At 42.7% G+C, this 14725-nt stretch overlaps 1 protein-coding gene across 1 annotated transcript in view; it reads right to left on the reverse strand.

Moving 5' to 3' along the window:
* The window catches only part of prr12a (proline rich 12a), a 42407-nt gene extending 30561 nt beyond the window's left edge, over positions 1-11846 (reverse strand). Inside the window, exons 1-5 of the mRNA XM_016455225.1 lie at positions 11299-11846; positions 10982-11169; positions 8861-9018; positions 7774-7935; positions 4895-7391 (exon numbers count right to left, since the gene is read on the reverse strand). Of these exons, the coding sequence (XP_016310711.1) occupies positions 4895-7391; positions 7774-7935; positions 8861-9018; positions 10982-11064 (2900 nt within the window). The 5' untranslated portion in view covers positions 11065-11169; positions 11299-11846. The remainder of the gene's footprint in view (positions 1-4894; positions 7392-7773; positions 7936-8860; positions 9019-10981; positions 11170-11298) is intronic.
* Positions 11847-14725: the final 2879 nt, after the last annotated feature.

A 14725-nucleotide genomic window follows, 5' to 3' on the forward strand; every position in this document is an offset into this window, starting at 1 on the left:
TGGTGGAAGTGAAGGAGGCTGCATTGTAGAGGTGAGTTGAGGAGTGTCATACAGGGCAGAGATTGCAGAGGAGATGCTCTTTTGCAGGTCCTGGTTCTTTCCGACAGAGTCCTCCTCATCGGACGAGAAGGAGGGCAATGTCTCAAGGTTCCTTTTCAGCTCTTCATCCAAACGCTTGCATGGGCTAGGACAGCCACCCAAAGACAGTCCTCCATCACTTTCACCATCTCCATATCCAGATAAAGCTGCAGCAGCTGGGGGAGGTGGAGGTTGAGGGGATAATGGGCGAAAGCTTCCACTTTTCCCAGGAGAGGCATCTTCATTTCCAGCGCTGTCAGCTGACCCTGTTGACAATCCTGATGGCCTTTTTCCAGACTTTAAAAAATCCAAAAATGAGGCAACAAAGCCAGTCTTCTCTGACTCTTTCTCTTCCAACTAAATATGAAGGGACAGAATTTTTCATTAGATCAAAATGTAAAAACATGCTCAAAAACACAGCTCTGGGATCTACACTGCATTCTCATACCTCTTGGGATTTGGACTTCTTGTCTTGAGGTCTGTTCATGTCAGGCACTCCGGGAGTCCCAGGGCTCAATCCCAAAGAGGGTGCTGAACCAAGGGAACCATCTGAGAGAGCCGGATCAGTGCCTGACAAGGAGTCTGTCCGCAACAAGGCATCAGAAGATGGCATGGTTCCAATAGGAAGTTTAATCTAATAAAGGGAAACAAGACATTATAGAAAATAACCTGGAACATGCAGATGTCCCATCATTCAAAAACTACAAGAGATGCACCGATAATAAAATTCTGGCAGACACTGATAAGCTGATTAGAGGTCGACTGATAGTGGATTTTACCGATACCGATAGCTAGGTTGGACCCCACTGGTCGATACCGATTAATCAACCGTTAGTTTTTAAAATGGATACTGTATGAAAACAAAAAAAAAAACAGTACTGAAGCATTCTTTGTAAACGAACAAAAATATTAATATTAAATATAAATTATATATTGATCATTCAAATGAATTCATAGTTAATTAACTTGTTAATTAACGGAAGCAACTAGGAAAAAACTATCGGCATGGATTTTTGCCGATAGCAGATAGTTTCGGCAATCAACTATCGGTGCCGATTAATCCGCAAAACCGATACATCGGTCGACCTCTAAAGCTGATAATTATTTTAATGTTATGGCTCATAGAGGGAAATGAGCATGTAATATTAAATATCCAATACTGAAGAAAACTGTTACAAAAAAACTCTAGTATCGCCCAATAACTGATATGGTCCCAATATATTGTCCATCGTCAACTACAAATGTTTGAACTCACATCAACCTCTCTCAAATTTTATATTTGTATATTATAATTTTTTACATTTGAACATCTTACCTTGATGGGTTTTATTGGCTCCTCATGCTGTGGCTGCTGCTGTGATTGGTGATGCATTTGCTGCTGCATGTGTTGTTGATACATCTGATTCGGGTCTTTATTGGTCATCTCCATGTCCATCATAGATTCATCCCGTCTGCCTCTGCCTCTGCCTCTTCCTCTGCCTCTGCTTCTTTCAGGAACATATCCTGTTCCATACTCTCCCATCATACCCCTAGAGTGGTGAGGTTCTGGCAATGGGCGTATACGTGGGCGTCCACGTGGCCTTGGAGGTCCTTCTCGTTTAGGCTTTGTGGGCTTCCTGCCTCTTTTCTTCGGTCCATCTTGTGGCATCAACTGCGGAGGGGGACCAAGAGATGGGTATCCAAAATCTAGATCACCCATTAAAGGGCTTAAAGTTCCCCCTCCCACACCACTTGATTTGCGACAACTGGACACAAGGTCTGGTATGAGATCAGGAAGTCGGCTTCGGCTGTTGAGGCGAATGTCAGCTGGGACGTCAGCCTTATCCTCGTCATCTTCAAATTCATACTCCTGTGCATAGCTCTTCTTGGGCAAGGAGTTTGGATCAGGTCTTTCCTTCAGTAGATGGAAGGAACTGGACTTAAGGAGCTTCTTTGGGCGAGAGGAACAGAAGATAGGAGAGGTAAGACCCCCTGATCCAGACCCAGATCCCCCAGTACCTCCCATTTTGGCACCAGATCCTTCCCCCACTGTTCCAGTTGTCCCCATTCCAAGGTTGGCTGGTTGAGATTGGATCAGTCCAAGCTGCTCTGTATTGACTGTAGATGGGAGCTCTTGAGTCTTCAAGGAGTCAAGATCCAAATGCATGGTTCCATTGTCAGGTTCTGAGAGAGCACTTCAAAAACCTCGGAACATTAAGTGTCTGACCATATATAGAGCCACAATACCAACTCTGATGACGCTGTTTAATTACTACAAAAAAAAATAGTTTTTACATTTCCTGAAAGTGGTAATGCTTTTGGACATACAATGTTTCCGCTCAACAGTGACGATATGTAAATAGATGGAAGGAACTGGACTTAAGGAGCTTCTTTGGGCGAGAGGAACAGAAGATAGGAGAGGTAAGACCCCCTGATCCAGACCCAGATCCCCCAGTACCTCCCATTTTGGCACCAGATCCTTCCCCCACTGTTCCAGTTGTCCCCATTCCAAGGTTGGCTGGTTGAGATTGGATCAGTCCAAGCTGCTCTGTATTGACTGTAGATGGGAGCTCTTGAGTCTTCAAGGAGTCAAGATCCAAATGCATGGTTCCATTGTCAGGTTCTGAGAGATCATGGCAATATTGCCCATATCCTTGGTCACTGTGATGACCAAGCATATCATAACTTGGACCTGTATTGTCTCCTCCTCCGGGCGTTGGTTTAATTCCTTCCATTCCTTCCTGCACTGCTTGGCCAGTTGCAACCCCATCTTGACCCTGCCCAGTTCCTCCTGAGCAAGTGGATTTGTACTCCTCTGTGCAGAACATATCCTCCATTCCAGGAAAGAATGAACGGTCCTCATCTGGGAGAAGAGAATCAGGGAAGCAGATGGATGTTAACGGAACAAACCTCTGGCTCTGTTGGCTTTGATTTTGGTTTTGATTTGATTTCACTGCTGGATTCCTGGTGTCAAAGTGGGGCTCTCCTTGATGCTGGTCAAGCTGAGGTTGAGGAGTGGTAATGCTTTTGGACATACAATGTTTCCGCTCAACAGTGACGATATGTAAATTTGTTGTTTTATCATCACCAACAACATAAAGCTGCCTATGACCTTGTGTTCCTACCTGACTTAAGCTAAAGTTTCACATTAAATGTGAGTACTACTTTTAATATAATATCCAGTTTTAATATGCCATTTGAAGCAATGCATGTTTGTGCAATTTTGCTATACTGAAAGAAGAAAGTCATATACACCTAGGATGGCTCGAGGATGAGTAAATCAGGGGTTAATTTTCATTTTTGGATGAACTAGAATGGATGAAGTAGTATGATTATTAAAGCATTATTGTTATGGTCCTTGGTATGAACAGCCCTTTACATTGTAACATTTACACAGACAAATTGGATGTGTCTGAAATCTGAAAAATGCTGCCCTCACATGTAGTACAATGAGGCAACACAATAAGTGAATCTAACGTTTGTGCAACATCCCATCTATTAAGATGCCCTCATCTGGTGGGCTTTTTAAGAGATATCATATATGCCTATGATTTCTCACAATCCTGTGCATGCAGTTCAATGGCTGGTGGAAATAACAAGGTTGGCTGGTTGAGATTGGATCAGTCCAAGCTGCTCTGTATTGACTGTAGATGGGAGCTCTTGAGTCTTCAAGGAGTCAAGATCCAAATGCATGGTTCCATTGTCAGGTTCTGAGAGATCATGGCAATATTGCCCATATCCTTGGTCACTGTGATGACCAAGCATATCATAACTTGGACCTGTATTGTCTCCTCCTCCGGGCGTTGGTTTAATTCCTTCCATTCCTTCCTGCACTGCTTGGCCAGTTGCAACCCCATCTTGACCCTGCCCAGTTCCTCCTGAGCAAGTGGATTTGTACTCCTCTGTGCAGAACATATCCTCCATTCCAGGAAAGAATGAACGGTCCTCATCTGGGAGAAGAGAATCAGGGAAGCAGATGGATGTTAACGGAACAAACCTCTGGCTCTGTTGGCTTTGATTTTGGTTTTGATTTGATTTCACTGCTGGATTCCTGGTGTCAAAGTGGGGCTCTCCTTGATGCTGGTCAAGCTGAGGTTGAGGAATCTGGGAGGTGTGAGAGGGGTGAGACTGCTCTTGTTGCTGAGAAGCTGCTGAGGAGGCCTGTGGAGGAAGATGATGATGGCTCTGTTGATTAGGATGGGAGGGGTGAGGGTGTTGATGGTGGGAGTTAGAATGTTGAGGACCTTGTGACGATTGTTGCTGTTGGTGGTGATGGTGGGATAGGTGGTGTCCATGAGAAGTAGTTGATAAACTCATGTCTGGCTCAGGAAGATATGAGTGTAACTCTGAAGCATGATGCTGCGTTGGGTGGTGAGATGAAAGTCTTTGTTGCTTCTGTGATTGGCGCCTTTCTACACTTCCTGCTGTTGCAGCTCCAGAATTTCCCCTGCTTCCTTCACCTCCTGTCCTCTCATCCACCATTGCTCCCTCTTGGCTAGATGTCCGAGAGAGGGAATGTTCCAGCATGTCTAGTGAAGACACTGTGTTAGACTTAGGGCGGCTCTGGTCTTGCTGCTGGGTACCATGACCATAGTGACCAGCTGCTTCCAAAGCCTGGGACTGAAGCTGGAGTTGGAGCTGGGATGTCTGGGGCTGGGAATGGGTCTCTGCTGACACAACTCCCCCAGTGGCTTCCATAAGGGCCTGCTGGCTTACAGAATGCTGCTGTTGCTGAGGGTCTGTTTTGCTGCGGGTGTGGGACAACACAGACTGCAACAAATGAGGGGGTTGGCGAGACTGGTCAGTGGGAGAGTCCATAAGTGGCTGTGACTGGGAGTGACGTTGTTGCTGGGGTTGTTGTTGATGTTGTTGTGGATGTGACTGATGATGTTGAGTTTGCTGTTGATGTGCCTGTTGATGCTGATGGTGATGTTGCTGCACATCAGGTGTCTTACGTATGTAAGCCATATCTCCTGAATCTGGAGTTTTTTTCTGAAGATCCATGTGCGGGTGAGAGTGTAGGTGTGGGTGCGTGGGTGTATGTGGAGTGTGTTGATGGTGGGAGGTGGATTGTTGAGGAATTGAGTGTTGGGAATATGGGTCATCCCGCACATAATGCACCACAGATCCCATTGAATCATGATGATGTTGAGGATGGGAATGTGTTTGATCTGAACTCCCTCGTCCTCCATCACTTACAGTTCTGTTGCTTTTCTGCTGTGGTTGTTGTTGATGTTGTTGTTGGTGCGGTTGCTGTTTCTTTAGGGACATCTCCAATTGACTGTCCAGTTCAGCTCCACTCCCTGTATCAGAGACAGCAGCATTAGAGGTGGCACTATGTGTTCGAATAACACTTTGAAGGTGGTACCTCTCTTCTGAGCTTTTGCTCATCTCATAAGCAAGCCCCTTATTTCCATCCTGAGCTGGAAGGACTGGAGGCTGCTGGGTGGGCTGTATGGAATGATGGCTTTGAGGAGGATGGTGATGGGATGCTTGAGGAGCAGGACTCTGGGCTTGAAGAAGGTGCTGGATGAGGAAATCATCATCAACATCATCGTCCTGTTGTGACCTAGACTCTGTTACACCAAGTATGCTGTTATCAGACTTTGTTTTGGGAGGAGCAGAGGGGTGATAGGGTTGTGATCGAGGTCCTCTTGTGTCTGGGTACCCTTGTGGAGAAGGCAGAAATGAAGGTGAGAGAACAGAAGATAGATATTTGTTGGATCCTGTTCCAACAGGTGACTGAGCAGGTCGTGAAGGTGCAGGAGAATGCAGACCAGGACGGATGATTCCAGAATTGCCAGATGGAGATGGACTTGAATCAGGGATGTGGTAAGATCCACCACCTCCTCCACTACCACTGGCTCCAGTTCCTGTACTGCCTCCACTACTACCACCACCAGTTGTTCCACCACTTGCTCCTGACCTAAGAAGGGCAGGAGAGTGTCCTGATGCACCATAACCCATTGAGGGACTTCCAGCACCCACTAAAGATGGTGGCAGAGACCCATAACCTGAATCAGTCCCATATACTGCTTCTGCTGAAAACGACTGACTTCCCAAATTCCCATACCCTTTAGCCACTCCAGAGGTCCTAGCTGAAGGAAGATCATGAGTCTGTGGAGAACTGAATCCCCCATATGACTGGGAAAGGTGTGATGGGGGAGGCTGACTTGGAGAGAAAGACTGGGGTTGTGGATGAGGAGGGGTCTGGCCCGTTAGACCACTCGATGACTTGACTGGAGCCACTGGTGATCCATAACCCGAGAGGCACGACTTGGGAAGGGTTTGCTGGGTGGAATTAGAGGAGCTCTGAGGGGCCTGGGAATGTGACTGGGGTGGAGGAGGTACAGTCTGGGTTGGTGGCTGTTGTCGAGAGGATGCAGAGGCAGAAGTGGAGGTTGGAATGGAATTAGACTGACGAGCACTAGCAGATGCAGAGGAGGAGGAAGAGGATGAAGATGAGGATGAAGCTGAAGAGGCAGAGGGCGGTGTGTGGGGGGTTCTGGAAGAGGATGCAGATCCAGAAGAGGAGTAACCACTACTAGAGCTGCTCTTTGTCCCCTTTCCAGCCCCACCAGAGGATGAGGATGACGAGGACCCATAAGAAGGTTGGATTATTGGTCTGTACTGTTCAGTCCTGGGGGAGGGTTTATGGTCTGAGGAAGGACTGTGTTCACCTAGGGGACTGCAAGAGAGGCCAACATGGCGCGTATGAGTGGCTTGCTGATATCCTGACACCCCACAGCTAAGATAGTGCTGAAGAGGGTGAGGGGTGGATGAGGGGGCTTGTGCTGGAGAGGGACGTTGGTAGTGTTTAATTACACTGTCTTGTCTTGGTACTGTCCGCTCTTGGGATGTTGGCTGAGGTGGAGCAGGGGTAGAGGAAAACACAGAGGCACTGTACAACTGGGAGGACTGGTCTTGAAGCTGGGAGGACAACAAGTTGAACTGATGAGACGGCATATGGCGGGCAGAAACTGAGGCTGCAGAAGAGGCTTGTGCAGATGTGACCCCACCCCCAGTTGGATCATGACTTCCACGGTAGGCCGCAGCTGCACCCTGTGATGACAACAGGCGGTCAAAGCCAAGGCTTGATTGTGAAGGTGTCTTGATGTGGAGTAAAGGATCATGGGGTGACAGGAGGCCATTGGAGGTGGGGCTGAAAGTGGGCGTATCCTGTAAGGACAATGAGGGGGTCACACCAGGAAAGGACCGCCCTGAGAATGGCGCTGGGTGCTGATAGGCAGACAAAGCAGAAGAGGATGGGAAGGATCCAGATCCAGGAAGGGCACCAGAGATGAAAAGCTCTGCAGGGGCAGGTGTGTGCATGGCTAAAATTTGGAGAGAGAAAAAAAACCACAGAAAAGACAAAAGCTAAGGCTAAGAAAACATACTAAAATAATAATTTAAAAAACGTAATAAGTACAAAGACAATACTGGCTTTCGACATCTGTGCACACTGAGTTATTACAAGAGCCAATTAATATTTTTTAATATGTGACTTACAAGTTGTTGCTATGGCAACAGTGTTGGCAGTGCTGGCTGAATGCACTTACAGTTTACCAGCATTTCCTCTATATATTCTATACATCTGATGCAAACAGTGACTGTGCATTCTTGATCTGATGCTTATCAAATATGTTATTTCATTTCGTTGTACATTATTCAAATATACCTATGCAAACTTCATACAACTCAGTAAGCCAAGCTTACCAGTCTGCCATGATGGACTGCGAAACTGAGATAGGAGGGATGAGGCAGATGGAGGTGGCTGTGGACCCCGGGACTCTAGTGCAGATATAAGGTTCATAACCGATGGATCTGGGCCTGACGGACTTGTGTGGTGCAGCCCAGCATCAAAAAGTCCAGACAGGCCTAAGAAAAACATACATGGAAAAACAAGCATGTAATGAGCACATTTTGGCAAATACTGCTTTAATTCTATACAAAACACAGATCAAACATCAAAAGTACTGGTGCTTCAGTAACAAGTCAATTCTACAATAAAAATAAATGTAAAAATACCAGTCTCTCTACGATATCTGTAACACAGAGTACAACAACAATTTTGTACCCATTGCTGATAGGTGGCTGTTTCCAAATGCTCACGTCTTCTGCACATACTCTAATTCACATGCATTTCTTGGTCAAAATACTTGTCCTGGCAAAGTATTGAAGTAAACACAGTCGATTAGGTCTTAAGTGAATGTAAATAGGCCTGCTTCTCAGTCAAAACTCTTACAGCATTTATTCATATACTAATATATTATATTTTGCAATCATACAGTGCAGACTATCAAGTAGTTTTTTTTATTGCATGTGATAATTATTTTTTAAATTTCTGAACATTTAATTGAATATACTTGATCCTGTTGTTGGATACCTGAAAACTGCAAGCATTGTTTACTTCATTTTTATTAATCTTTATTCTATTGCTTGTAATTTGTTTATTATTGTCTGTTTGCTTGTTTTCAATAAATAGTTAATTACATTAATATTTCAAATTATTTTGCTGTGATATTTGGCTGATATTGGTATTGACGACTGAAATTTTGGTATTGTGTGTGACAAGCCTAGTCTTGACTTATACATCATTGCTGCAAATCAATCATGGTAGTCGGAAGGTAGGACGAGATCATGTGATAAGCTCTATGATATAAGCTACTTTTGGGCACATTGTGCATACATCAGAAACAAAAAAATTTGATTTTCCACAAGTGCTTTGGTACTATACACATCAACTTGATACAAAGAAACCAAATCAGATGTTTGAACGTGAATTCAAAGTAGTGTCACTCACCCAGGCTCCTTCCAGCTGCACCCCAAGCCCCACCCTGGCCAGATCCACCAGGATGGTGATTGGTAGCATAACCCTGCAGGGGATGGGGAGTGGCGTAGGCTTGGCGATGAAGAAGTTCAGACTCTGGATGTGATGATCTAGAGCTGCCGTACACCAAGCTGCCGAGACCAGAGATCACCAGTGACTTTAGCATTGATTATCAATGATGCTTGCAGCAAGTGTAAAAACTTAGTCATTAAACAGTTTGCAGTTTTCCTATGGTAATCTCTGTACAGTAATGCGAAACCAAGTTTGTTAATGAGAAATATTTAAGTAGCAATTTTGTAAAGGGTATTATACTGGTATATATAACGTGTATCCTAATTCAATTCTATTAAGTTTCATAATCCCAAATTAGTACAAAATTCTTTTTTATTTAAGTTGTCTTTTAATACATAGATTTGTAATATTTGACATAATTTTTTTAATCACTGGTGCATCCTAATATTTAGATATCTGGAGCTGTATTACAGAAAATCCTAACTTATCTTTATCTTATATATCAACCATGGAGATTTCACTTAGGATGTCATTCAGAACACTTCTCAGATATTAAGATCATAAACTTCCTCATACAAAAAAAAAATATATAATTCACTATAACAAACCTGAACAGTATTTCTGAGATATTGAATTTATACTTTAAAAAATGAATGTAGTAACACAAATCTTAATTTGAACTCCATGCCATCAGAAACTGCTCAGTAATATAGTGCAATAATGTTTTGTTGGAAACATATTCTATATTATAAATGATTAACAATGTTTTATTAACATTAGTATTATTATATTTAGATATATCCTTATCTTATCATGGGGATTTCACTTAGGATCTCATTTAAAGCATTGAACTTCTCAGATATTAAGATAGGAAGACTATGTAATAAGGCACCTGGACAGCATTTTTTAGATATTAAATTATACTTACAAATAAAAAAAAATTAATGCAATAATGCAAATGTTAATCTGAACAACATCCCATCAGACACGAGCCACTGTCACTGTACAATAATGCTTTTGTTAGAAATATAGGCCTATTTCCATATCATAAATTGTTATTAACGTGTTTCATTAGCAATATTGGATTTTTTTTTTTATCTTTCCTGTCAGTTATGTGTGTGTTCTGATGATGTATGAAATACAATGCAGGTAAAGTACATAGAAATTGACAATATTAAAATACGCCATTGCGCAACATCAATTATGCCTTTTTTAATTAAAAAGCAAAGCATGTTTTTATTAACGCAATGAATTGTTGACTGGTATTCATGTCCTGATCTGTGACAGTGAGCATAGCATCGGAGGCTAACTCGTTAGCAAGGCTGCGCAGGTCGCTCCCATCTTCAAGCGCGAAGAGCTAGCTTAGGCAAGTCTTAGCGCTAACACGATGGGCGTTTTTTACTTTCACTGGCCTGAAATCAAATCTTACATCGGTTTTATAATTTTCTCTTTTTTAGTTTAAATCAATAGTAGGCCCACATGCGACAACAGCATTATGAGGTTAGCTAACGCCAGCTGGACGGTCTAGCCCCTCATCATCAGAGGCCGCGTAGCATTGTTTCCCCGATTTATAAAACAACGAGGAATATTATTTCAGCAATACGCTCTAAACGTACAGCTCCGTTTAATGCTCATGTGGTGTATTTTTTAAATCAATGGTGTCGTTTAAACTGTTGAGCGCAGGTAACGTTAACGTTAAAGCTGCGGTTCGCGTCCTTTTTTAACTATCTCTCGCTCTTTTCTCAGTAGACTTGACCCTGAGCCCCTCATTCATTCATTGGGGATGCTAAACGAATCTAAAAGGGGATCTGTACGTTAATAAAATCGTGCGAGGAGACTTCACCCCGCCCCCCACCTTTTTTCTTCCCTCTCCTCCTCCCCAAACCGCACATTAGTCCATCAATCACACTTGAATTTCCAAAGCTGCAAACCCTCGCTTATTTGAATAACAATAGCTACACTAATACCTTCTGACATCCTACGCAAATACATCGTCAGATGCAACTGCCCGGGGTTTCACAAGTCTGCTTGGTCCCAAACAGCGGACATCATTCTGTGTTCTCAGCATGGCTGCATGCTTACCTTGCTTTGGCTGATCTCTCGTAGCTCCATCCGGCTCCTGCGCCCAAATCACCGAAGCCAGCTCCCGGGTAATTTCTGTCCATCGCTTCGCACTAACGCGCGGCTGGATGCGAGCGAACGGTTCCGGTGCGAAACTGTTTTTTGCACTACAAGATCGCGGTCCCGTTGTCAGTTTTTAATCATTCTTCCTGGTGAGAGACGACTAAATCCATAAGAGTGAAAAAGAGCATATTGGAAAGGGAGAGGGAAATGGAGGGGAGGAGATGAGTGCGTGATAGAGGGGGTGTTCACCGACCACCTCCAAAGAAATAACTCACGTCCTTTTCAGCCTTTTCTCATTTAAAACTAGATAAAGTAATGCCATGCTCCTGGCGGGCTGCGAAGAATTCGGTTTGACCTGTTTACCGATAAATTACTGACGTCCTACGTCCTTTCCCTTGTTTCTCCTCCCCTTTCTTTAACGTTACTTGTATGAAGCCGTTAAACAACTGCTACATTACGCATGCAACGATTTTGCGAGCGAATATCAAACGCGACATTTAAATTCCACCCACAATGTTGTTGTTGTGAGCTAGCAGCGCGCTAGCCCTGTCGACGCATCTAAATAAGATGGTGTAAACCGTGCCCCTTTCCTTCACTCGCTTCGGCTTGCGTTCGACTCGACGATTTCAAACACCCACGCTGCGTGCGGACTCCGCACGGTTCGCTTGAACGTCGAGCTCGAGGCCTCTTTTTCAGAACATTAGTCATTTTCCCTCGAAGACGCCATATTTGAAGGCGGCTGTTTCTCTCCCTTTTCCCTCCCCTCCGTCTCTCATACTCGAGCTCGCGCGCCGTCTGGTCCACCTCACCTCCGCCTCCCCTCGGCCTCCACGGCAGCCACTAACAGAAGCTATTCCCGGAACACGCTGCTCCCTCGTTTTCAACCGAAATGGTCAGAGCCCAGAGAAGAGGGAGGCATTGGCAGATGCACGTTCATCACTATTTGACGACACGTCTGCAAGACCTATTTTTTTTAGAGTGTTTGCGTTTCATCTGCATTATGTCTATAGGACGTTTCCTATCAGATGTCAAATAGACCTTTAGAAGATGCCTTTAAGATGTTTATGATTTGTGGGCTTCGTGCTGTTGTGGTAAATTGGCCCCTCACGACCCCCACACACCTTTGACAATGACCGTGAACAGTGGCAAAACATTTAGCATATGTTTACATATCAGCCTGCTGCCCCACTCTGTATGAAATGGCATTGTAATGGCAGACCTTGTAATAATACAGTTATAACAACAGTATGAAGCTTTTCACTACCCTGTGAACTGGGAAAATTGGATATTTCTACCTGTTCTGACATTTAAAATCATTTTTATTGGTGTAACCTAATGCAGTTATGTTTTTTTCAGTCATATTAAACAAAGTGATTGTTCACGACACTGTTTAATGTTGTTAAACGTTGACAGATACTGCAATGCATTAATTGCATGAACAATTAATGAACAATTAAATCCTTAAAATACATTTTAAATATATATGAAAATAATTGTATCTGAAAACTAGCCTAGTTAATTTATATGTTGCCACATAATATACAATGTAAAAAAAAATCAAAGTTAAAGATTAGAGTTTTTTTTTTGTTTTCGAACACAACATTTACTTTTTATTAAAAAATTTGTATTTGTGGAGTACGTGTTTACAGAAAAATACTATTTCAGTCTTTCTCCTTCAATATTCAATGTTTAATCGAACATGTTACTTGCTGTAATTGTGAAATTTACTAGTAGTTTCAGAGTAAAAAAAAAATCTGCTCAAATTTAGTTTTCAGTCTACACTCTATTAAAAGTGATTTTTCAAAGCAGTTAATAAAAAAGGATTACTAAAGCAAGTTTTTTAGGTGTGCAATGAGCACAGCTATGAACAAAATGTCCTTTCTATCTGTATTTTGTATGTTCATTTACACATATCTTATTATTAGCACATTATTATAAATTTACATTCTGGAATTGGATAAACTCCAGACGTTTCAGTGTAGATTTATGGCTCAAAAACTTGTGTGCCGGATACCGAGACTTTTGGGCATCATAGGCAATCATTTTTGGGCATCATGGGCCCAAAGTACTGCAGACGTGTCTAAGACAACCAACACTCCTGTAGGCAGCTCATTAGGTTTCCACAGCCTTGGTGTTGAGGGAACAGGCCTTTATGCTATCATTAAATACTTCCTGTTTTGCTGGATTTGTGTTAAAAGGTATATATTAACAGATGGAATATATATATAATCCTTAACTATGTATCCTAGACAGGCACCACAAGCTTAGCTGACAACTTTTTGGTTGTAGTAAAATAAATATGAACATGTTCAATGTAAATATTCGAGGATGTCATTCTCACCGTGACCGCTGGGAGGCGCCCTAAAAATCTCTAGAATTGACCACAGGCAGCTTCACTGACATCCAGCGATGACAGAAGAAGTGTGTGTGAGTGTGACGTGACATGTGGCCAAGTATGGTGACCCATACTCGGAATTAGTGCTCTGCATTTACCCATCCAAAGTGCACACACACACCATGAACACACACCCGGAGCAGTGGGCAGCCATTTATACTGCGGCGCCCGGGGAGCAGTTGGGGGTTCAGTGCCTTGCTCAAGGGCACCTCAGTCGTGGTATTGAAGGTGGGAGAGAGCGCTGTACATTCACTCCCCCCACCTACAATCCCTGCCGGTACGAGACTCGAACCCACAACCTTTGGGTTATGAGTCCGACTCTCTAACCATTAGGCCACAACTTCCCCAAAAATACAGCAACAGCTGTCCGCTCGATGAAAGACGAATCAAAAGGTGAAAAAACGTGAAAAAGAAAGCCCCCTAATCCTCTCCTGGGCTTTTTAAAATTAAGCTTATCTAATTAAGATGCATATGAAACACATACCACCATGGCTCACGGGTAAAATTTCCATTAGGGCATTGATTAAAAAAATAGATTTGCATTTCCTGAAGGAAATAGGCCTAGCAGCGATTGCAAGGCAGGTTCTGTGTGAATGAAATGCCAAATCAGAGCCACTTCAGCACACAAAAACAACAGCGATATTTTGCAGCGTTGAGGTAGCTATGAATAAATATATTCAAAGCAGACTAATCATAATTCAATATGCAAAATAATGCAATGATGTCTATCGGTTACTAAGCTACACACTGAATGCATACTATTTAGCCAATTGGAAATGTACAAAATTTGAAAATGAATTTAAGAGATATAAAATTATATTTTTACGTTTTTTGATCCCCCAACCGACATTAAAGAACATAGTTGTAAAATCATTAAATTAATTTCAGTTGTATATGTTGTTTTATATACATTATCCTAATCAACAGTTTTCATTCATATCATTGTCAATTAATTCCGAAATCTTCTATAATAATTTACCAATAAGATATTTTTTAACCTAATTTCTGGGTTTGAATATATATATATGAACAGATAGATAGATAGATAGATATTATTGGAAAAGTAACAGTTTAACAGTTACTACATATTATATGTATTATCTTATTATTACATATGATCTTGTGTGTGTGTATATGATGAGTATGATGAGTAACAACACAAAGTTTTGACTTTGTAAACCTTGTTGGTTATTTTTATTGATGCCTATCAAACTGATTACATATACCATCCTGAATCCATTTTGATTCCCTCATTCCCACACAAACACACACACACACACAAACACACACACACACACACACACACA

This window comes from Sinocyclocheilus anshuiensis, unplaced genomic scaffold (genome assembly GCF_001515605.1).
Source record: "Sinocyclocheilus anshuiensis isolate Anshui unplaced genomic scaffold, SAMN03320099.WGS_v1.1 scaffold287, whole genome shotgun sequence".
Lineage (NCBI taxonomy): Eukaryota > Metazoa > Chordata > Actinopteri > Cypriniformes > Cyprinidae > Sinocyclocheilus > Sinocyclocheilus anshuiensis.